The sequence below is a fragment of the Leucoraja erinacea genome, chromosome 2, assembly GCF_028641065.1.
Source record: "Leucoraja erinacea ecotype New England chromosome 2, Leri_hhj_1, whole genome shotgun sequence".
Classification (NCBI taxonomy): domain Eukaryota; kingdom Metazoa; phylum Chordata; class Chondrichthyes; order Rajiformes; family Rajidae; genus Leucoraja; species Leucoraja erinaceus.
This window is the reverse complement of record NC_073378.1, coordinates 109,076,505-109,100,534: the sequence shown is the minus strand read 5'-3', so window position 1 is coordinate 109,100,534 and position 24,030 is coordinate 109,076,505. Positions and strand designations below refer to the sequence as shown.

General features: G+C 39.8%; 1 protein-coding gene across 2 annotated transcripts in view; it reads right to left on the bottom strand.

The window, feature by feature from the left end:
- The window catches only part of LOC129713800 (uncharacterized), a 67,817-nt gene that overhangs the window by 2,950 nt on the left and 40,837 nt on the right, over positions 1–24,030 (bottom strand). For both annotated transcript variants that reach the window (XM_055663115.1, XM_055663109.1), the window contains 11 exons: positions 22,498–22,587; positions 21,027–21,163; positions 17,012–17,119; positions 15,212–15,269; positions 14,310–14,462; positions 11,573–11,656; positions 10,972–11,152; positions 9,236–9,293; positions 7,518–7,571; positions 6,291–6,398; positions 1,845–1,947 (listed from right to left, as the gene is read on the bottom strand). In XM_055663115.1, coding sequence (XP_055519090.1) covers positions 1,845–1,947; positions 6,291–6,398; positions 7,518–7,571; positions 9,236–9,293; positions 10,972–11,152; positions 11,573–11,656; positions 14,310–14,462; positions 15,212–15,269; positions 17,012–17,119; positions 21,027–21,163; positions 22,498–22,587 — 1,134 coding nt within the window. The remainder of the gene's footprint in view (positions 1–1,844; positions 1,948–6,290; positions 6,399–7,517; positions 7,572–9,235; positions 9,294–10,971; positions 11,153–11,572; positions 11,657–14,309; positions 14,463–15,211; positions 15,270–17,011; positions 17,120–21,026; positions 21,164–22,497; positions 22,588–24,030) is intronic.

The window sequence follows — 24,030 nt, the reverse complement described above, 5'->3', positions numbered from 1 at the left end:
AATGTCCTTCCTCAAATTAGGGGACCAAAACTGCACACAATACTCCAGGCGTGGTCTCACTAGGGCCCTGTACAACTCTTTGCTCCTACACTCGACTCCTCTTGTTTTAAAGGCCAACATGCCATTTGCTTTCTTCACTGCCTGCTGTACCTGCATGCTTACTTTCATTGACTGATGAACAAGGACCCCCAGATCCCGTTGTACTTCCCCTTTTCCCAACTTGACGCCATATAGATAGTAATCTGCCTTCCTGTTTTTTGATACCAAAGTGGATAACCTCACATTTATCCACATTAAACTTCATCTTCCCACTCCCCCAACCTGTCCAAGTCACCCTGCATTCTCATAGCATCCTCACAGTTCGCACTGCCACCCAGCTTTGTGCCATCTGCAAATTTGCTAATGTTACTTTGAATTCCTTCATCCAAATCATTGATGTATATTGTAAATAGCTGCGGTCCTATTAGTGAAGATGGACCTGTTCAACTCATCTGCCATTTCCTTGTTCCCCATAATAAATTCGACTTTTTCAGTCTTCAAGGGGTCCAACTTTGGTCTTAACAAATTTTTTCCTCTTCACATACATAAAGAAGCTTTTACTATCCTCCTTTATATTCTTGGCTAGCTTACCTTCGTACCTCATCTTTTCTCCCCGTATTGTCTTTTTAGTTATCTTCTGTTGCTCGTTAAACATTACCCAATCCTCTTGCTTCCCGCTCATCTTTGCTACGTTGTACTTCTCTTTTATTTTTATACTGACCCTGACAGCTAGTCGCCTTGGAATCTTTCTTCCTCTTTGGAATGAACTGATCCTGCACCTTCTGTATGATTCCTAGAAATACCTGCCATTGTTGTTCCACTGTCATCCCTGCTTGGCCACTAGGGACGCTGCATGACGGCAGCCTCTGCCTACAGTCTGTTTTTTTTATTTTTAGTTTGTTTGAAAAGTATTTTTTGGAGGATTTTATTAGTATTTCTATGTGGGGGAGGGGGGTAGGGTAAGGGGGAAACCGTTTCCCAGTCACTTCCTGGCAAGGATGCGACTATTCTCCGAGTCGCGTCCTGGCCCCCGCTCGCGGCCTACCAACTGGATTGGCGTGGCCTTTCCTGCCGGTGACCGACCAGAGCTTCAGCGGCGGCGCAGCGCTGGATACATCGAGGAGCGGGTGATGCCTTACTTGGATCGTCGTTTAAAGCTCCGGAGTGTTGGGCCTTCTGCTTCACTTTAGTGCCTTCCCTCACTGTGGTAAACTTTGATTCTGCTGTGTGGGGATGTTTATGTTAAAGACTATCGTGTTCTGTGTTTTTTTTTAATTCGTATAGCTGTATGGTGACCACAAATTTCACTGTACCAATTGGTGCATGTGACAATAAATGTCTTGTCTCCTGGTATCAACTTTGGCCAGCTCCTCCCTCATGGCTCCCTAGTCCCCTTTATTCAACCGTAACACTGACACCTCCGATCTACCCTTCTCCCTCTCCAATTGTAGATTAAACCTGACCATATTATGGTCACTACCTCCTAATGGCTCCTTAACCTCAAGTTCCTTTATCAAATCCGGTTCATTACATAACACTAAATCCAGAATTGCCTTCTCCCTGGTAGGCTCCAATACAAGCTGCTCTAAGAATCCATCACGAAGGCACTCCCTTTCTTGGGGTCCAGTACCAACTTGATTTTCCCAGTCAAAAGAGATTAGCACGTTTCAGCTTAGTATAGACTAATACTAATAGCAATGCATTCATGATCCTTGGTACGTCATTATATTTATTGATAATTAACTGCAAAGTCCAATTAAAAACCCTCGGTAAACTAATTTCCATGAACTTGAAACTCAAATTACCTGAGTAATTCACCAAAGTTCTTGCCCCTCGACATTCATATCTGGAATGTTGATCTGCCAAACTGGGCTTTTTCATTTGTTCACTTAATTTGTCAGCAGAACCCTAAACACAAAGAAGTCTATTCTTTATCAGATGTATTTTGGATTCTAATATGTACATATGTCACACAAAATGTAAATAGAAACGACCCGTACAAACTATCTAGCAACCAGAACAATAGTAACATGGCTATACTCTTGATCAAGAAGTGGGAAACACTGCAGAAGCAAGAAATCTCAAATCTCAACAGAAAATTATGGAAATACTAAGCAGGTCAAGCTGCTTCTATGGGACGAGCAACAGTCAACATTTCAGGTAAGAAACCTTTCATCAGAAGTGAAATGAACACCAAAACAGCTTATAAAGCTGCAGGGAGAGTCCTATAGTTAAACCAGGCGGACTATGGGATAAGCTATAAACAAGGTTATCTAGTCAATTAATGAATGGGAGCAGATAGAGAGAGGAAACATAGACAAAAGAATGTGGAAGTTACGAAATGCAGAGCAAAAGATTTAGGAAAGGAAAAAGAACGAGTTGACCTAATACTACATAGGACAGTAAAACACAAGAACAGGTCCTTCAGCCCAAAATGTGCGAAACATAATGCCTTGGCCATCACTTATCACCTACAAATAACCCATATCCATTCATTTCCTGCATAGCCAGATACCTATACAAAGGTATTTTAAATGCCACTAACGTATCTGCTTCTACCAGCACTGTCGGCCTTAAAGCTGTTGTCTAGTATTTGATTTTACCATCCTGAGAAAAAGATTCTGACTGCACTATCTATGTCTCATAATTGTATATACTACTGTCAGCGAAAGCAAGCCAAGTCTATCCAATCTCTCCCTGGAGTTAATATTCTCCAATCCAGGTATAATTTTGGGTAACCTCGTCTGCACCCTTTTCCACCCTCCACATTCATCCTATAAAACAGCATTACAACTTCCTTACTTTTCTAAATCCTCTGACCTACGAAGCATATGCCTTCTCTACCACTCTAACTACTTCTGCTGCTACTTTCAAGGAGTTATGGACTTGGACCACAAGTTACCTCTGAACATCAATGGTGTTAAAGTTGATGCAATTAATTATATATTTTCCCCTTGCATTTGACCTGCGAAAGTGCAACACCTCACACTTGCTCGGATTAAATTCCACCTGTCATTTTTCCGCCCATTTCAGAGGCCGATTCATATCATGTTGTGTACTTTGACAACCTTCCTCACAGTCTGCGGCCGCAGCAACCTTGGTGATACCTGCAAATTTACTATCGAATCGGTCTACATTCAAGTCCAAGTCATTAATATATCTCACAAGATCTCTGCGGTTTCCATTGGTCACAGACCTCCAGCATGAATATTGTCCATCTACCACAACCCTCTATCAATAAACCAGTTTTGAACGCATATGACCAAGTCACTATTAATCCCATGCATCTTAATCTCTGGATCATTTTACCATGGGGACCTTTATCAAATGGTTTACTAAAATCTAAGTAGATAACAACGACCGCCCTACCTTCATCATCTCAAAAAACTCCATCAAGTTAGTAAGACACGACCTGCCATACAGACTGTCTCTAATTAACCCAATCTCTTTTAAATGCGAATAAATCCTATTCTGAATAATTCTCTCCTATAGTTCTACCACTGACATGAGGCTCACCTGTAATTCCCTGTATTTTTTCTACTGACCTTCTTAAATAAAGGAACAACATTAGCTACTCTCCAGTTATCCGGGACATTGCCTGTAGCTAGAGAAAATATTTGTCAATGCTCCCACGATCATCTCTCCTGCCTCTTTCAATAATCTGGGATAAATCCCATCAAGTCCTGGGGATTTGTCCACTTTAGTGCTCTTCCAGATCCGTTACACCTCGCTTAATGTCAAACTTCCCTTGCATGTTAGCATTCTCTGCATTGATCTCGCTGTCCTCCTTGTTGGAAAACAGACCCAAAGTACTCTTTTATCTGTACATTACAGATGGACGACTGAAACAGACTTCATCTCTTCTCACCATCTAAGGGCCCAGTTATTCCATCTGAAACAATTCACCTGCATTTCTTTCTGCATTCAGAGTTTTCAATGTGGTCTTCCAGACTACATTTGGGGGGGGAGGGGGGAAGAGATTATGAAGAGCTGAAAGCCAAATAAATAAGATTTTGCCAAAAAATCTGTATTTGTATTAGGATGAAGGGATACAAAATATGATGAAAAAGGCCTAACAGCTCAGCAAACATCATCATCGTTGAAAACATCAACAGGCGTGGTGCCTTACAGTGCTATTTACGACAGTGATCGCAACTTCTACTGAAGAGAAAGAGTTGGCTCGCTAGGACTTCATCAGCCCTTTGACAGATCTTATTTTTGGTCCTGCTGGGGGTCCACAGCCCCCCTCCTCACCTGGCAAACCAGGTGGGGCAGATAGTTTAGTCGCCGACTATCCGAACCCAGAACAGGTAACAGGATTACATGGTACCCGTGGTGGTAGGAACTCACCCCGACCTGCAAACAGAACAGCTCAATGGTGCACCACATGTCAAAGGATTATTCATAAGGTTTGAATCTGGTTTTCTAAGTTCTAAAGTGAAAGGCAGGTGAGTATTTTGTGAGGCTTATGTGTGCTCCTGATGTACAGTCTCAAGGTTATGCAGCGATCGTGCAGTACAGCACGGAAACAGGCCCTTTGGCCTACCTCATCCATGCTGATCAAACTGGTGTATCAGGCTAGCTGGCATACCCTCTGAGAGAAATAATTGTTCCTGAGGTCCCTCTTAAATCTCTCCCCTAACCCTATTCCTTCTAATTTTAAATTCCTCTACCCTGGGAAAACGATTGAGGGTTAGTTTTATCCATAAATCTCATGATCTTGTACACCCCAATAAGATCAACTCTCAGGCTCCTAAGTTCCAAATAAGAGTCCAGCTTATCCAGTCTCTCCATACAACTCAAGCTGCTTCTCAGTACCATTCTTAATGCTCCTTCTGGACTTTGGGCCAGAGCTATTATGGAATCTTCAATGCGGCTTTAGGCATAACCTTGAATATTTTCCTCATCAACTTGGTACACGGTACACAAAACAGTACAGCACAAGAACAGGCCCTTCAACCCAAAAAGTCTGACCACAATGTCAATCAAACTAACCCCATTTGCCTGCATATGGTAAGTATCCTTCCGTTTCCTGGCTGTTCATGTGTCTGACTAAATAACTCTTAAATATTGCTATTGTATCTTATTCTACCATCTCTCCTGGAAGCACATTCCAGGCATTTACAACTGTGTAAAAAAGACCTGCCTTGCACATCTGCTTTAAATTATCACCTTGAGCATGTGCTCTCCAGTATTTGACATTTGGACACTGGGGAAGAAGACTATCTGCCTAATAAATGCCCCCCCATAAATTTATATATTGTTAGGTCAGTGATATTGTACCTCCCTGAATTACGTCCTCTGGCAACTCATTCTATATGTGCATAATTTTGTGTAAGAAAGATTTGCCCCTCAGGTGCCTATTAAATCTTTTCTCTCACCATAAACTCTCTAGCTTTTGATTCCTCTCCCCTGGCAAAAAGACCTATCCCCTCAGGAATCAGTGCCTCTTAGGAATAAAGTCCTAGCCTGCCATAGCCCTCCCTGTCGCTTAGGCTTTCGAGCCCTGCCAACATCCTAGTAAATCTTCCAGCTTGTACTCTTTCCAGCTTGGTGGCATCGTTCTTATAGCAGGATAACCAAAACTGAACACAATACTCCATGTCTGAACTCACATCTTAGAAAACTGCAATATAACATTGCAACCTCTACATTGAATTCCCTGACTGATGAAGGTCTTTGTCACTGCCACTGTGATACCACTTTCGGGGAACTATGTACTTCTACATCCCTCTAATCCACAAAACTCTCCGGGGCACGGTGAAAGTCCTGCCCTGGTTTTACTTCCCAAAATATAACACCTCATACTTAGCAAAATTAAATTCAATTAGCCATTCCTCAGCCCACTTGCACAGCTAATCACAAAGATAGACATAAAGTGCTGAAGTAACTCAGCGGGTCAGGCAGCAACTCTGGAGAAAAAGGATTTGTGACGTTTCAGGTCGGGACCCTTCTGATTGAAAGTAAGGAATATAAGCGAAAAAGCCGCTGTAATTCTTGATAACTGTCTTCAATACCACCTATTTTAGTGTTATCTGGAAACACCAATGAGCCAAGCAACTATCTGAGGCACACCATTAGTCACAGGCCTCCAATCTGAAAAACAACCACCACCACTCTCTGCTTTCTATCATGGAGTTTGGTGTACCTATGGTTTCTTGACCTAGGTCACTGCCTCAAAAAGGGAAATGCATGGAAATTGGAAAAGAATAATGATAACACAGAGTAAAACTTTTCTTTTAAATATTTACCCTCAACTGCATAGCTCTTTGACCAAATTGCAGGAGTCGGTTGCTGAGCTTGTACATGATCCCTTTGACGTATCTGGCATCTGTATCATTAAGAACCTCAAGATTGGCCTGAAAACATAGGATAGATTATTTCCAAACCAAAAATTGGTACTTATCAAACTACTTTCCCAAATATTATTGGACCTCAAAATGAAATGTGTACATTTACAAATCTATAAATCTACATCTGAACAAGGTCCCACTGGTCATCTTGTCCATGAAACAAGATTCTTCACCTTGACAATTTTATTAAATGGTCAACTACTCAATCTCTCTTCCTTGTCACCATATCAAAATAATAACCACTTTTGACGACTCCACCCTCACAAACTTGGGTGAGGTTGTTCCTACTTGGTCCTGTTCATCTCTAACTAGTCGTGGCCAGGAACTCACCTGCTACATTTTGTGTTGCAGCTTTTGCATTTGAATTTCCTAGTTTTCAGCCAATATGGCCCTGTTCAGTTCCTTAATCCCTCCCTCTCCCACCCATCCAAACTATTTCTCATCAAAAACAATGTGAGGTTCTATATATCAGCCAGTGAAACAGTTCTTTCTTACCATCAACCCTTTCAGTCTTCAATTTGTTTAATCAACATTCAGAGCCAAATGAGGATAGGTTCTTTAAATTAACTATCGGAAGAATATAGATATGTCATCAATATCAAATATCTCTATCTCCTTTTAAGTCACTCCAGAAAACCTACTTCTTTGTTGCCAAATTTGATTTGATCATGCACTTGTTAATCATCTTGGATGTTTTACTACATTATAGTTGAGGTATAAATGTAAGTTGATGTTGTTTATGCGGTAGATCTTAGTGCTAGCAGAATCTTATAATGAGGAGCATGTAAATGCTGCAGTAATATCTAAATCTTCCAGTACCCATAGCTAAGAGCAGCGGAGTGAAAACCATAGTTCTCATTAACGGGCAGTAAAGTTGGTGAAAGGAGTTTCATTATACAGATTCATGGGGTCCTATACTTCCTGACATGCAATAAGGGAACATGAAAGGTATTAAAAAATGTCCCGCAACATCGTGCAAGATTGAGGAAATTTGTGTAGAATATTTTTCTCCTCTCACTTATCTAAAATGAAACAAAATTCCTTGATTCACTCTAGATAAAATGTTTGGATTTTAAGCAGTACTTATTTTACAAGAAAATCAAAAGTTAAATAGTTTAAACATACCAAAAATCCCAAAATGTCCTTCTTTGCTATATCTTCAGGTCTCAATGGAACATACTGCAAAATACAAAGAAAGTTTTTTATTGCTGTGGGTGTAAAGACCAGTGTTATGGACAAATTTGATGCTAAATGAGAACTACACAAGTACTGGCAAACTTTCTTTGATGCGTGTTTTTTTTTTCCTAACATTATTTTGACCTTATACGGACAGCTTAAAACAGAAATCTAAATAAAATGAACCTGGGCATATCACTCCTTCCATGATGTGCCACAAACAGGTTTATCTGAGTACAACACATTCTGGCAGCTGCCACCATGACATGTATTTGGCCCTGAGCTGGGCTGCTCGCATCCATCAAAAGATGGTCTCGAGTCGCATGTCCATTTCTGATTTTGATTTATGGTGTGAAAAAAACTACCTTTCAGCAGGTTTTTGATCAACAAAACTCATAAGGGGTGTGTGGAGTCAGATGCAAGAAAATGACTGAATTACTTTATAGGAACATTAAAAAAGGGTAAAAGATAGATTTCATGGGGATAGCGAGTAAATAAATAGAAAAAGAACAAGGAATCTACCAAAATGTTGTTACAAGTTACTCAACTGGAGGAATCAAAGTCAAATAGAGTCCACACTGAAATGGAGTTGGCAGATGAAGAGCAATTTGATCAAGGAATACAATGTAATGCATTGGGATGTGTTGACTGGCAAACGGGTTAACAAGGTTAGTTCTGCAGTAGTATGCCGGCCGTTACAGAAAAGTATAGGGAATCCGAAGGAATCAGTGATAGTGATTTCAGAAATGTCATATCAGGTGACACTACAGGACAAATTTGAGGGCCTGTCCCACTTGGCGATTTTTTTTCACCGACTGTCAACATTATTGTCCGATGTATCAGACCACTGAAAATGTTGCGTCGTGATGTGGCGGTGAAGCGGCGTGACGACGTCTTGACGCGCGGTGTCTCCTCAAGTGTCGCAACATTTTTTTGTAGCCGCTGGATTTTGAAAGATTCAAAATCTTTCAGCGACCATGATACGTCAGTCAATGACGCCGGCAATCGACGAAAAAAAATCACCAAATGGGGCAGGCCCTTTGGTAATTTAACTCATTTGAGACCCAGTGTCATATCCACCTAAGTGGAACAAAGCTTAACTTTAAAAAAGCTGCAGAAGTACTAAGAAAAAACAGATTATTGAACTTTAAATAGGAAATTGTGAAAATACTCAGCAAGTCAGGCAGCATCTTTAGAGAGAGAAGCAGAGGTAATATTTCAGATCAATGACCTTTCAACAGAACTAAATTAATGTCAAACATGGTTTAATTTGCATCTTAAAACATATCTGATTTCGAATTGTTTTTAATGCTGATAAAAGGTCATTAACGTGAAATGATATTTCACTTTCTCTGGGCACAGCCCAGCATGTTGAATACGTCAAGCATTATATTTTAATTGGTAATTTTTCTCTTTATTGCAGTTTACTTCCCAGTTCCTAAATTATCAGTAATACTAAAGCATGAAGTAGAATATGTGGCAGAAAACTGCGCTGTGATTGTTAAAAGATGGAAAGAGTCAACTGCAGATTAGCTTGTCATAGAAATAACTTGACGACTTATTTTATTAAAATCCAAACGTTTTTTCAATGAAACATCCAGTTACAAGAATTTGTGAAGATAATGCATAATAGCATTACTAGAATGTTTTTTCATTGTTTAACTTACCTTTTCTGGAGCCCAATAACGAGCATCATGTTCTTGGTGATCATTGTCTCGATAGCTCCTATTAAGAAAAGCAAATTCATTTTCAGGTTCTCAATTTATCAATATTGGGTTGAAGCAGAGCATAAAGAACTCATAGACACTATTTTCCAAAAAATCAACTAGATGATTACTTCCATTAGAATTTTACATATATTTTTTTCTCTCTGTACTTAAACAAGGGAGTACAAACTACCGCTCAGTGACCATCTGCCAGCTAAATCGTGGAGATATGAAAACAAGACATTCATCAAATTTTTTTTAAAATGTAATCACCACACCAGGTTTTTGCAATGCTAATAAACCATAGTCCAGTTCATTGGGAGCACTCTTGCCTGTGTTCCACATCTTTCTATCTAACCATAACCAACAGTAACGGCTTCTTATCACCTTACCACTCTTCTACTGCTAGTGCCACACAATAATCTATCTTTGGCCTCCTCTCCGATGTTTGATTAACAGTATCCTAAATAATACCAGTCTGATAAAGGGTCCCGAAACATCATCTATTCCTTTTCTCCAGAGATGCTGCCTGACTCGCTGAGTTACTCCAGCATTTTGTGTTGCATCCTACATGATACTGTTCAACAACCTATTAACATGCAAGGCTTTGGTTTTTACATGTACGCTATGAAACCTAGTGCTTTCTCTCATCTCTAGACTACTACATAACTGCTCTAAATTGTCAGACAGCTTGTCTGATGTTCATTGAGCAAAAGCATTATCCGACCATCAGGAAGACCAAAGCTATCATCTGCTCATTAGGCAATAGCTCCATACCTCACCCTGTCAACTGCTCACAATCTTCGAGTCACAGTTGAACCTGGCATGAGCACCAGATAGTATATCCACACCATTAGCAAGATAATTTACTTCCACACTCCCAGTATCTCATAACACCATCACAGCCTCACTTCATCAGCTGCTTAACATTCATCCATGACTTCCATTTCATTGTATTTCTGGAATACCCTCATTTACCCTGAAGTCATTCAAACATCCCTTTTCTTAATTTGGAAAAAAGAAATCCCTTATAGTCATCACCCATACGGAATAACATTTGGGCAACACCTCAATTATAATAGATTCCTGAAATTTGCGACAAGGATGGATGAGGTAATGAAGGAGGCTTTTAGTTTGCTTTTTGGGGTAAAATAGTTGTGGTGTTATGTTGCAGCTGTATAAAGCATATTTGTGTACAGTTCTGTTGCCCAACTGCAGCAAGGATGTGGTACCAACAAAATGGGAGAAAAAGAAATTCACCAAGATGGTGGGTGGGGGAGCTACAGTTATACGGAGAGATTAATAGGTTGGGTTTGTTCTCACAGGAATGTAGGAGACTGAGAGGGTGACCGTCTACGGGTTTATAAAATTATGAGGGGCATTGATGGAATAGGTTTTTCCCCACTGCAGGGGAGCTTGGAAGTATACAGGGAGAAAATGAAAGGAGATCTGAAGGGTACACTGAACGAGGTCGTTATCTGGATTAAGCTGCTGGAGATGGAGGTAGATGTAGATACTATTTGAAAAGTTCAGGAGGGATTTGTAGATACTTGGATAGGAATGGCAAAGAAGTATACAGAACTAATGGAGGCAAATGAATTAGCATACATAGATTGCAGTCGGCACAGAACAGATGGGCCAAAAAGGCCTATTTTATACATTACGAATCCAAGGTCATTTTTCACACAATGGATTACCTGGATTTGTCACTTTTTATGTAGTCATATCTCGAACCACATTTGCTTTCTTGCCACTTGTCTCTCTCTATAGCAGAATATTTAGATTTTTCTCTTTCTCTTTCATCATCCCCATGTAATTTTGACCGTTTAATAGTTTGTTCCAATTCATCTCGCCAATCTTCTCCAGAATGTCTGATGTCTTCAAAAACATTTTTTAGAAGGTAAATATCCATTTGAAGCATAATTTTTACAAAACACATGCATAGAACATTTAAGATATCCATTTTATGCTTGGAATAAACTACTGGAATAATCACTGAAATGTTGCAGCACAGAAGGCTATTTATCCTGCCAAATATGTACAAGATTCAGATGATACCGATTAAGGCTGAGACAAACATGTAATTCCCCAGCTAAGAGATACACAAAAATATATTTTCTACTCCCTCCATATGGTAATAATGGTTTGCAAGTGCTCTATAGTCTTATAACAGAACAGCACACATATATCCCACCAGGGTAACAGTACTTTTGAAGATATATCGATTAACTCCTAAACAATTTGGTATATTTAAAAATCTGACAATATCAACAATCATAATAATTAAATTTGTACTACCTTTAAAGTCTCTTTTCCCAGTCAAGTCACATTTAGTTGTTGAGGATTCATGTTGAGAATATTTGGGATCTGACCAAGGTACAGCTGAAATCAAATTCATTGTGAAAAGTGGTTAGCATCCTGCATTTTAAAATAATACACATTATGTGTATTGCAATTCATCAAGCCTTGCATGAGGCACCATTTTTACCACCTGCTACAAATTTCTGCTCTGCTGCTCATATCCTATCCCATGTTAAAACTATTTACTCACCATCTATAAGCACACAGACTTTGGAGTTTACATTTGTTTAGTATAAAGATACAGCATGAACCGGTCCTTCCGTCCACTGAGCTCACACCAACCATCAATCACTCATTCACACTAATTTTATGGTATCCCATTTTCTCATCCACACCTTACACACTAGGGGCAATTTACAGAGGCCAATTAAACTACAAACCTGTATGTCTTAGGTGTGGGAAAAAACCGGGACACCCAGAAGAAACTTACACAATCACAGGGAGAACATGCAAACTCCATCCTTTACATCTTTCTTTTTAAGCACCAATTCACCTAATAAATAGAAAAGTTAACAGTTTCTCTGACCTCCTGGTTATCTACAACATTTCCTGGATTTAATTTACAGTATTTTGTTGCTTTTCAATCACCTCTCCGTCTTCCTCTCATCTAAAATCTTTTAATCCCATTTCATTCATTAGCTCATTCTTATGCCATTTACGTGCCTAATGGATGCATTAGATGTTCATTATTTGAATGCATCTCATTTTGTAAACCTGAAGAATACCAAAACAGATTATGGGAAAGAGATGGGTTGCAAGCAAAGTATCATTCAGAACCATATGATTCTTTCTAACCTTGCACACCTCATTTAAGCCCTCTGATCTTAAGACACCTCTGCCACGAGGAATAGTTTTTTTCTATTTACCCTATCTCTACCTTTCATATATATAATACCTGCTGCAAGGAAAACAACAATCCAGCCTCTCCAACTGTCTCCTCCTCTTAATTGATATATTCCATCCAGGCAACATCCTGATGAGTCTCTTCTGCACCTTCTACAGTGCAACCACCTTTGTTAATGCAACAACTAGACACACACATGATATGCCAGCTGCCATATATGGAAAAATAATGTTAACGTTTCAGAGACTGATTGTTAAATCTACCACCAAGGGTCCCGGATCTGAAACATTAACTTTCCCTTTCCACAGATATTGCCTGATTTACTGAGACTTTCTGGCATTTCCTGTTTTTATTTAAGATTTCGAGCATCTGCATTTCTCACTGCCATCAGTATCACAAATTTAAGAAAATTATTCTGGAACTCAGAACTTGAAGGATGAGGTTGTGATATTAATGGCGCTGCCAATAGAGGCTGAAAATGGAATAGCAGTCTTGAATAGAGGTAGCTACAACATTCAGCTGTGATGCTGCAAGACTAACCCAAAGAAAACTATCAAGTTAGATGGGAGATAAAGTCAAATATTAAATGTTAATAAATTGGTGGGCAATTGCCAACAAGGATCTGTGAAGGTGTGAATGATGGGTATGTGAACTTTGTTCAGACTGCAATACCCTAATGCATAAGCATAGATGAAAAGATTCTGGGATACCAAAGTTAACTAAGAATCCAACATACAATGCGGAAGTGGAGAATGTTTGTTGATCTGTTAATCAGGGCTTTTTATGACAACATTAACTTGGGTAATTCAAGTTAAATATGCCTTCATGAGAGCTCATTTTTTGTATATTTTGATTATTTCTCACACCTGTAAAATTATATGCCTTTTTATTTTGTATATTTTAAAATTATTCTTATTTCGTAAGTTTCCTACAGCTTTATAGACATGTTATTGCCAGTTATCACAAGCAGGAGAGTGGACAGTTTTATATTTAAGACAAATAAACTATCAAGTGGGGATCAATATAATAGCGACAAGACAAAATATAGTTACACTACAGCAATCTTCAACAATATTTTAACATGTCCTGCTAATCTGAAAATACATATATAGTTGTCATCATGTGAAAGGACTGACTTCAATGAGTTTAGAGGAACACGCCACGAAAACCAGGAGCACCTAAAAATGAGGCATCAACGCTGTGAAACCTCAGCATAGCACGTATGCTCGGAAGAAGAAACACCGTGCTGCAAACGGATTTACACAATCCCTGAGATCAAAGCTATTTGACCCTTTGAAATGTCGGTGTGTATGGTGATAGACAATTAAAAACATAACAAGAAAAAGTGGTTCAATGAGAATCTTGGCTTCAAAGGAAAGATAATCCAGCGTTACAGCCAAGGCTAAAGCATTGGGACTATTTTCACCCAGAAATAACAATTCTTAGAAACTGTAGATGTTGGAAATTTGAAACAGAAGCAGTAAATGTTGGAACAACGCAACACGCCAAGCAGCACCTGTGAAACGAGAAACAGCTATTCCATCATTTTCTATCTTTATTTCACCTAGAAGTTACCTATCCAAACCAAGACAAATTATTTAGCATTCTTAATTTATTTATCTTCATCCAATCATTGAGACAAGCAAGGAATTGCTGAATTGATCAGTATTGTTTAAAACATTTTCAAGCATGTACGAAAATAAACCTGGATGGAATTTTCGCGTTTGCACTATGTAAGCAAAGATAGAGAACTCACTTCAGAACAACCTGCACAATGTATTTTTTTAATTTCATCTTGGGGTCAGTTAATATTAAAATGCAGAAACCTACCTCTTGAGGAAGTTACACTGCCAGAAGGTTTGGAACTTATGCTGGCATATGGCTTTCTATTTCTCGGATCTGAAGACTGAGAGGTTTCCATGTTCGTGCACTGATCTTGGTCAAAGCTACTGTATTCTGTGTCAGGCAGCTGATTTCCTAAAACTAAAAAGAGGGCACATGCTTTCAAATCATTAAAGCTTAATCTTTCAAAAATGTATATACCAACTGAAACATGGCAGCTTCAAGTAGCAATATTAGGTATTAGCAGACAAAATTAAGCAGATACATCTAGTTTGCTAAATGAATAGAACTAGGGCTGGCTACTGTCTAACTGCAGATGCAAAAATAATTGATGTACAAGAATAGGCTACCATTATATTTACTGTCTGTGCAGTGCTGCACTTCCTCCTCCCAGATGACAATTTCACACGATGAACCCAGAAAAGCACATGTTCATAAAAGTAACATAGATTATTCCATTTGTTCGACATCAAATGCTGGAGTAACTCAGCGGGCAGGCAGCATCTCTAGATAGAAGGAATGGGTGACGTTTCGGGCCAAGACCCTTCTTCATACCGAGCATCAGGGGAGAGGTAGTTACAGAGATAAGGAAGTGTAAGAGATCAAAAGAGATGACAATCTCTTACATTCTATCTAGAGAAGATACTGTCCCACTGAAATACTGGAGCATTTTGTGGTGTAAACCAGCTTCTGCAAATCCTTCCTATTTATTCCGATTATTCTTAAATATATTGAAAAATTCAAGGAATTTGGGACATAGAATTTTGGCCATATCCTCTAAGGGGTCATGAGAACAGGAGTATCTTTCAAATAAAGGAACATTCAGACACATATTGTTTTGCATGTTTTTTTACTGTCCTAAGCTAAAACAGCAAGTATGTGTATTTTACCATATTTTGTTCCAGCTCGCCTTTCACTAAGTGGAATTCCATAATGATCTCGGACCACCTGAAAATTAAAAAGAAAATAATTTTGAAGAGGAAACAATGTTATTAAAATATCAATTTTATAGAAATCATTTGGCAACATTCATCTATCACTTCCTGCCTTTCTGCATAGCCAAGATGCATCGCCTTGACAGAGATGTCATAACAATTTAGTCGGTACAAATTCAATTGTTCATGGTTCATCGTTCATCAGCAAAATCTTCTTCAAAAGATACTTCACAATTTACAAATATGGGGAATGACCATTATTAAATATTTAATATTGAATATTTTCATGCCAGCAATTGAGAAGTATCTAGATGAATACCTACGTTTCCTAGGCATGCAAGGCTATAGGCCAAGAGTTGGAAGATGGATTTAATAATAGTGCCTAATGGCAAGAGTGAATATGAAGGGCCAAAAGGCCTGTTTCAATGCTGTGGAACTCTTTTTACCTTCACAACCTTGTCCTTGGAAACTAAGCTATGTGGCTGTGTTCTGTGGAATGAATCATACAGCATGGAAACTGGCCATCAGCCCAACTTGCCCCAGCCGACCAACAGACCAATTGCACTAGTTCCACCTGCCTGTGCTTGGCACATATCCCTCTAAATCTATCCTAGCCAGGTAATTATCCAAATATTTTTGAACATTGTGATAGTACTTGTCTCAACTACGTCCACTGGCAGCTCGTTCCATATATCTACTACCCTTTGTGTAAAAAAGGTGGCTCTCAGGTTCCTATTAGATCTTTCCACCCACACCTTAAACCCATGCCCTCTGGTTCTTGATTCCCCTACTGTGCGTAAAAGACCCTGTGCATTTACAATACCATGTGTTCACAACACTGCGCCACTGTGCCCAGGGCTGAGATATGAATGTTTTCTTCATCCAAATGTTTTGAATTCTCTACCCAAGAGAGCTATGGAGGTTCACTAGTTAAGTACCGTATGTCCCGGTGATGAAGACCCACCTGCGTCAAAGACGCACCCCCATTTTGAGTTGATAATTTTTGAAAAAAGGCTGGCGGGCCATAGACTTTTTCACACTCAAAAATAAACAAACTAATAAATAAATAAATAATGAAGAAAGTGACAATTCAATTTGGGGAGTGGAGGGTGACGGCAGGTGGAGAGATGGTGGGAAAAACGATAGCGCTAAGAAATTAGGAAATTCTAAACACAAGGATAAGAAGCGCCAAATCGGGATCGGCCGCCGAGACCGGACAGCATCCCCGGGCCGGCAGAAGGCGGTGAGGTGGCGGCCGGTTCCGCTGTTCGGTCCCAGCGGCCGCTCGCAGCCACACAAGCTACTTCCCTCCCCAAACCAGGCTCCCCACACGCTGTGAAAGGAACTCTTCCCCCCCCCCAGCGGAGCTGTCCTTTTACAGCCACTTCCCAATTTACAGCCGCTTCCCATCAGCTGCCAGCAATGAATGAGTGTTAGACTTGGCTATCCCTCAGTACAGCAACATTGTTCTTGATGTTGCTGTACTGAGGGATAGCCAAGTCTTTCTTTCTTGGCGAACAACCTAACCTTTGGCTTCCAAGACACAGGTAAATTTTCGTGCCTTATTTTATGGTAAAAAATAGCTTCTTCATATATTCAAGATATTTTTGAATGTTACAGAAACAAAGAGACATTGGGTGAAAACTGCAAAGTGGCACTATAAAAAGATAAACATTAAATAATATGCCAGGTGCAAGACTTTGTATCGCCTACCATTTCTTGTGTAATAATGAACATTTAATGTTGTATATTTACCTTCACTGTTCCTCTTCCATCAATCTTTTCCATTTCTGCTGTTTTTTCCTTGACAAGTTGTTTGTATTTTCCTCCTGTTGCTTTCAATAAATCTGGGTGTTTCCTTTTCTGGAAAACATAATGTACTCTGTGAATGGAAAATCACAGCTGGTGACAAAGGTTAGGTATTCAAACATAGTCCACCTTTGCCAAAATCTTTGAAGGCACAAGAAACTGGAATCTTGAGCAAAGAATGAGTTGCTGGAGAAGGTTGCTGTAGATCAGTCACTACTGACTTGGTCCATGTCTAGTTTTACTATTGCTGACCCAATCCGTAATCCATGTGGGGTTTTCCACCATGCCATCTTATGGAATGCGAGCAGCCATGCTTTCAGTTTAATCTACAACTTTGAGCCTACAGTACCTATGTATATGGTTCCGGTATGTATTATTAAAGTACTTATTATGAGGTTTTATGACTCAGTGTCAATACATGGTGTCAGAAGTAATACTTCGGATCAACTTTGGCTGCTGTTTATACGACTTCTTACAGTCTCAAGTATGGCTGAAGCTTTCCGAAAACCAGGCCCACTCGTCTTCGATAGCATAGAAAATAGGTACAGGAGGAGGCAATTCGGCCCTTCGAGCCAGCACCGCCGTTCATTGTGATCATGGCTGATCGTCCCCAATCAATAACCCGTGCCTGCCTTCTCCCCATATCCCTTGATTCCACTAGCCCCTAGAGCTCTATCTAACTCTCTCTTAAATCCATCCAGTGATTTGGCCTCCACTGGCCTCAGTGGCAGGGAATTCCATAACTTCACAACTCTCTGGGTGAAAAAGTTGTTTCTCACCTCAGTCTAAAATGGCCTCCCCTTCATTCTAAGGTTGTGGCCCCTGGTTCTGGACTCGCCCAACATTGGGAACATTTTTCCTGCATCTAGTTTGTCCAGTCCTTTTATAATTTTATATGTTTCCACTCATCCTTCTAAACTCCAGTGAATACAAGCCTAGTCTTTTCAATCGTCCCTCATATGACAGTCCCGCCATCCCAGGGATCAAGCAGATCCTGTTTGATCCCTGGATCAAGCAGAATCAGAGAGTGATGCCGTATCTTTGAGCGACAGTATAATGTCTTCATTGCTGTATCTTACTATAATAAGCCAGTGCTAAGATGCTCCTCAACCTTGCAGGAGTTGAAGCTTACGAACGCGCACTACAGTTTGTGTATGCAGATGAAATAACTCATCAACCTGTCAATGGTGCAGCTATGGTCGTTACCCCTGCTGAATCACCCGACGACCCGGAATGTTTCAAAATAAAGTTTCGATAGCTGTGTGACCCTCAGGCCAATCCTCTCATCAAGCAGGTGAAGTTCTTCAGGTTCAATTTATAAGAGACAGATTATTGTGCGGTCTTATTGGTGTAGTGAAATTCACTGGCCAGGTCAGTCATACAATTTTAAAAAGCAACAGACTCAAAAAAACCCATTTTAACATAAACATCCTTCACAGAGACTACTACACATTCCTCACTGTGATGGAAGGTGAAAATAAAGTTCTAAGTCCTTCCCTTGTTGTTCTTTTTTGGTCGGGAGCCTCGAGCTCTCTGTTGACGGGACGGATTGACTCCCATAGTCGGCCGAGTTCGGGCCCTCCGCGTCGAGGCGATCAACTCCCGCATCGGAGGGTTGTCAGCTCCCTGCGCCGGGTGATCAAACCTCACGTCGGGGCTGGACCTTCGTTCCGCGGCGTTGGAGCTCCTGACTTGCCTCTCCCAAGACTGCGAGCTCTTGATGGTATGTCCGCAGGCCGCGGTGGGGCTCACGACAGTCCGAGGTGGCTTCCAGCTCCAGCGATGGTAGGCCGCAGAGCCCGGAGAATGTGATCCGAAAAATGACCAACTCTCCAGGAACATAAGAACCTGAAATAAAAACGTTTCCCCCAACCCCCCCCTCACATAAAACAAACAGAAGAACATTAAAACAAACACTAAAAATAACAAAAAGGATGAAAAAAACGACCAACTAAGAAGAAAGCTTGTCCGTGACCGTGCCATAACTTTAGATAGGGCTGTCACTGTTGGCGAAAATTCCGGGCTGTCTGTTCGTCACGCTAGAACGCTAACAGAGGCACAGCATTCCACCATGGGAATTGATAGTGTCCAGGCTTCCTTTCCTAGACGACCGAAGCAAGAGATAACAATGCAAGCACAGTTTGATATGCCTGTGACAAGATCTATTACTCAATGCAATAACTGTGGCGGTGCTCACATTGCAAAAATGGAGAAATGTCCCGCGTTTGGCCAGATCTGCCATGGATGCAAAAGGCGCAACCATTTCTGGAGATGTTGCAGATCTCGGCCCAGCAGAGTGAATACAAAACAATCCGCGAATCTGCTACAGGCTGAGCCTTTGTCTGCTTTATATGATAGAGACATTGATGATAAGCCTAAAGTGGATGGCGTGATTCTGCAAACACATTTCATTGCAAGACAAAATCAAGTTCAAGTTCAAGTGAGTTTATTGTCATGTGTCTCTGTATAGGACAATAAAATTCTTGCTTTGCTTAAGCACACAGAAAATAGTAGGCATTTACTACAAAACAGATAAATGTGTCCATATACCATGATATAAATATATACACACATGAATAAATAAACTGGTAAAGTGCAAATAACAGAAAGTGGTTATTAATAATCAGAGTTTTGTCCGAGCCAGGTTTAATAGCCTGATGGCTGTGGGGAAGCAGCTATTCCTGAACCTGGTTGTTGCAGTCTTCAGGCTCCTGTACCTTCTACCTGAAGGTAGTAGGGAGATGAGTTTGTGGCCAGGATGGTGTGGGTCTTTGATGATACTGCCAGCCTTTTTGAGGCAGCGACTGCGATAAATCCCCTCGATGGAAGGAAGGTCAGAGCCGATGATGGACTGGGCAGTGTTTACTACTTTTTGTAGTCTTTTCCTCTCCAGGGCGCTCAAATTGCCGAACCAAGCCACGATGCAACCGGTCAGTATGCTCTCGACTGTGCACCTGTAGAAGTTAGAGAGAGTCTTCCTTGACAATCCGACTCTCCGTAATCTTCTCAGGAAGTAGAGGCGCTGATGAGCTTTTTTGATAATTGCGTTAGTGTTCTCGGACCAGGAAAGATCTTCAGAGATGTGCACGCCCAGGAATTTGAAGTTCTTGACCCTTTCAACCATCGATTTTATTAAGCAGAGGGAAATTCAGTGCTGAAAGGAAGATGTTGGCATTTCAATGACTATTGTAAATTAAGTTTTTAAAACCTTGTCTAGTGTTTCAGTGATTAGTGCAAGTCTGTGTGTTGCTTAAAAAGTAACAGAATTGGAATATAAATATAGAGTACGTTACAGGAGGGCAAGCTGCATTTCTGGATTGCAGAAAATACAGCGTTGTGAGCACCCAGAAACCCACAAACAAACATTTCAATTGTCGGTGTCTCCAGTTTGAATTGTGCTGTCTCAGATTCATCAAGGAAGCATGAGAATTGAATGTAGGAAAAGGATAAGGTAACTGGATCTCCTTCACACTTTTATTATATAAGAAGGAACTCACAATTGTGATCAGTTGATTACATGTTGATTACACAGTTTAAATAGTTTAATCCACAGTTCAAATAGAAATCACAAATTGTATAATATAGAAAACTTTCTTTCTTCCTTATTATGACAAAAAAGGTCATTTGGTTGTGAGAGATTATGCAAATTCCAATAAATGAGCACCCAAATTCAGGATTTAACCCATTCTCGAGTATTGTGAGCCTCTTTATCACGCTCCTATGTCAAATATATTGCTTTAAAAAATTAAGCTCACTTATTTGCTCAATTATTTTCAATAATAATTAAGATATCAAATGTTTCACATGGAAAATTCTGATGTTTATAATGCACGCGAACAACACAGAAAAATAGCATTTGTAGTTAATTCATGTTTGTTAAACCATGAAGGCATTTCAGACCAACTTTTCAACTGATATAGTGTAATTATATTTAAATGTATTTGCCATTTTGTATACTTACTACATAATTCGACTTGTGTTTAAGTCCAAAGATATGTGCCAAAATACACCGAAGAGGCAATTCACAATTGCACAGCTCACAATAATACAATGGTTCCGTTTTTCCTTTATAATGATATTCAGTCAAAAAATCTAGCCCTGAAAAGTAAAGCATAAATACCTTAACAATGTTAAAACAACTAAAGGTTTGCAGAATAGTTAACTAATCATGACAGCATCAACACCAGTAATCAAGTATCAAGTATATCTTTATTGTCATTTCCTGAGTACTCACATACCCAGAGGAAACAAAAAAACGTTGCTCAACCAATGTCCATTCAGTGTGCAGTAAAAATAAATAGAAATAAAAATACATATATCATGAACAAATTAACACTCTACTCTCTACTAAACATCAACAGGCGTTCCGATCGGCAGCGGCACGACAGTGGCTCTGCTGCAGTGTGTCCAGGTTGGTGGTTGGTGCGCGATACTTTGGCAGGGGGCAAAGTCCGTTTATCAGTCTTATAGCCTGCGGGAAGAAGCTGAGGAGCATCCTGCTGGTTTTGCAGCTAATGCTCCTGTACCTCTTCCCAGATGGCAGGATGGAGAATATGTGATGCAATGGGTGGTAGGGGTCTTTGATGACGGAGATGGCCCTGCTGATACATCTCTTCCTGTATATGTCCAGCAGGAAAGGGAGTGGAGCACCAATAATCCTGCTGGCGGTCTTCACAATCCTGTCTAGTTGGTGCCGTTCGTGAGAATCTTCGAGTCTCATGACTCCCCATCCTTTAATCTTACACATAATTTCCCACTCTCATTAGTGTAATCCCAAATTTGCATAGGGGTCTCTAAATAAAAAGACACAATGCATTTCAGTTCTTATGACTGTAATTTGGCTAACTTTCTCTGCACTGGCTCTTTTTTAGAGAAATCCTTCCAGTGTCACTCCTCACATTCCACTGTTCCTTCTATTTCCAATATTGAAAATATTTTTTTGAAAATACTGTCACATCTTATCCATCACTCTCTAAATCTCTGATCATTTTCCAACAACCTTTTGGCCTCTGATTACATTTTCATCACACCCTTAACTGGTCTGTTCCCACCACACATACAAGTTGTGTTTTCTAAATTCTAATCAGACATTGCATTAAAAATATTCATGCTTTTTCTACATCCTTTGCCACCCATCTTAACTTGCCCCTTCTCGGTATCAAATCACTTTAGGAACTTTGTCACCTTATTTACACTATCTAATCACTTTACGATTTGAAAATCCTCCATTAAATCTCTTCCTCACCTTCTCCACTCTAAGGAGAAGAACAGACTTTCAGTACTAATCAAAAATAACCTATCATGATTTCTAAGAACCTGAAACATTAGTTTGGGGATTATTTGGAATAAACATAATTCAATAAAACAGACGCAAGCAGCATATAATAAACTGTGCAGAAATTAAACAATAAAAATATTTAAAAAACACAAACCTATTATTGTCTTGTCAAAATCTGATTGTTTGATGTGATCGTCAAGAACTTTAGATCCTAATGAACCTTGCAAGTTATTCGCTATTCCAGCTGTTTAAAAAATAATAGGCACATAAGAGTACAAATAACCACACCCCCTCTAATTATTATTTGCAAAGACCTCTTTTCCAAAGTGATGGAAATTGAGGCCAAATGTTGTTCTGATTGCAGAGCTCTGTGTCAACATGGCAACCTTTCTTGCCTAGAATCACTGTTCAGATTCAATATTAAGTATATTTTGCAATTTAATTTGTTCTTCTAAATACAATAGCTGAAACAAAGTATCATAAGAAAATGTCTTAGTTTCAAATAAGATCGAAATGTATCCAACTATTTAAATACAATGAATGAATCACATGATCCATCTTGTTCAACTTCTATGCTAAGTAAATCAAATGCTGGTATATAGGCTGTGGAACGAGGAGCTTTTTTGTGCAGTTTTGTGACCCAACTCACGGAACTACATGAAATTTTCACATATTGTGTAAAAATATTATATAAATCATCTGTGAAACTCGTCAAGAACAAAACTTGCACATTTTTATTAAATTCGAGAAAAAACTGAAAATTTGGGGGTATTTTTAGTCCAATCAAAGCACGTTTACCATTGAATCGGACGCCAGTTGGCCAATCACGCGCTTTGTTTCAGGCTAGCTAGGCAAGAAGCACACGTCATGGCTGAGAGTGCTTCTACTGATGCCTGTTTTACTGGAGATTCCGATGAAGGTTCTTTGTTGTTCTGTGGAATACATGTCGTGGAAACGCAGCAGGGTATTTGAATTTAGTGAGAAAAGCATTAAGAAGTCTGAAGAATGTGCAGCTAAGTGGATAGAAGTGGAACAAAGCCTTGAAAGCAAAGTCGCTGCTGAGGTGCTGCAACACAAACAAGACAGCCAAGTTGTGAAACCAGTGAAGCATTGTGAATCAACTGGAACTGAAAGGTAAGATCTAAAGTCTGAATTTATGAAAATTAATCTGTATGGACTTTAATTAATTTAATTGCACCCTTTTATAATGTGAAAAATTAGATTTGGAGGCTGTTCATTCACTCATTCAGTCACACAATCATTCATTGACTCACTCATTCATTCATGAAGTTGAGGGCCTAAACTGTGTGTATCCATAACAAAGTAAATTAAACATTTTCACTAATGCCAGCTTGTTGTAGTCTAATAAATCTTTAACATCTAATCTCGGAGCTGCCTGCGATCACTTACAGGGAAAAAGTGCTCCGACCGCGGGGCCTATGTACTTAACATAGTGAAGCCGCGGTCTCAATTAAGAAGCGGCCGATTCGCAAACGCGGAGCCGTGGTGTGTGTTTGGATCATCACAGTGGGGGGAGGCTGTACATAGTGCTGTCTGTAACGGCCGGGTCCAGGCCCCAACCACGGGAGAACAACGGAGGAATGCTGATGGCACTTTATAGGCTTCCATCGAGAAATGGTCAGAAATGGTTGATGTTTATGTAGAAATGAATTGGTGTATGTGAAAT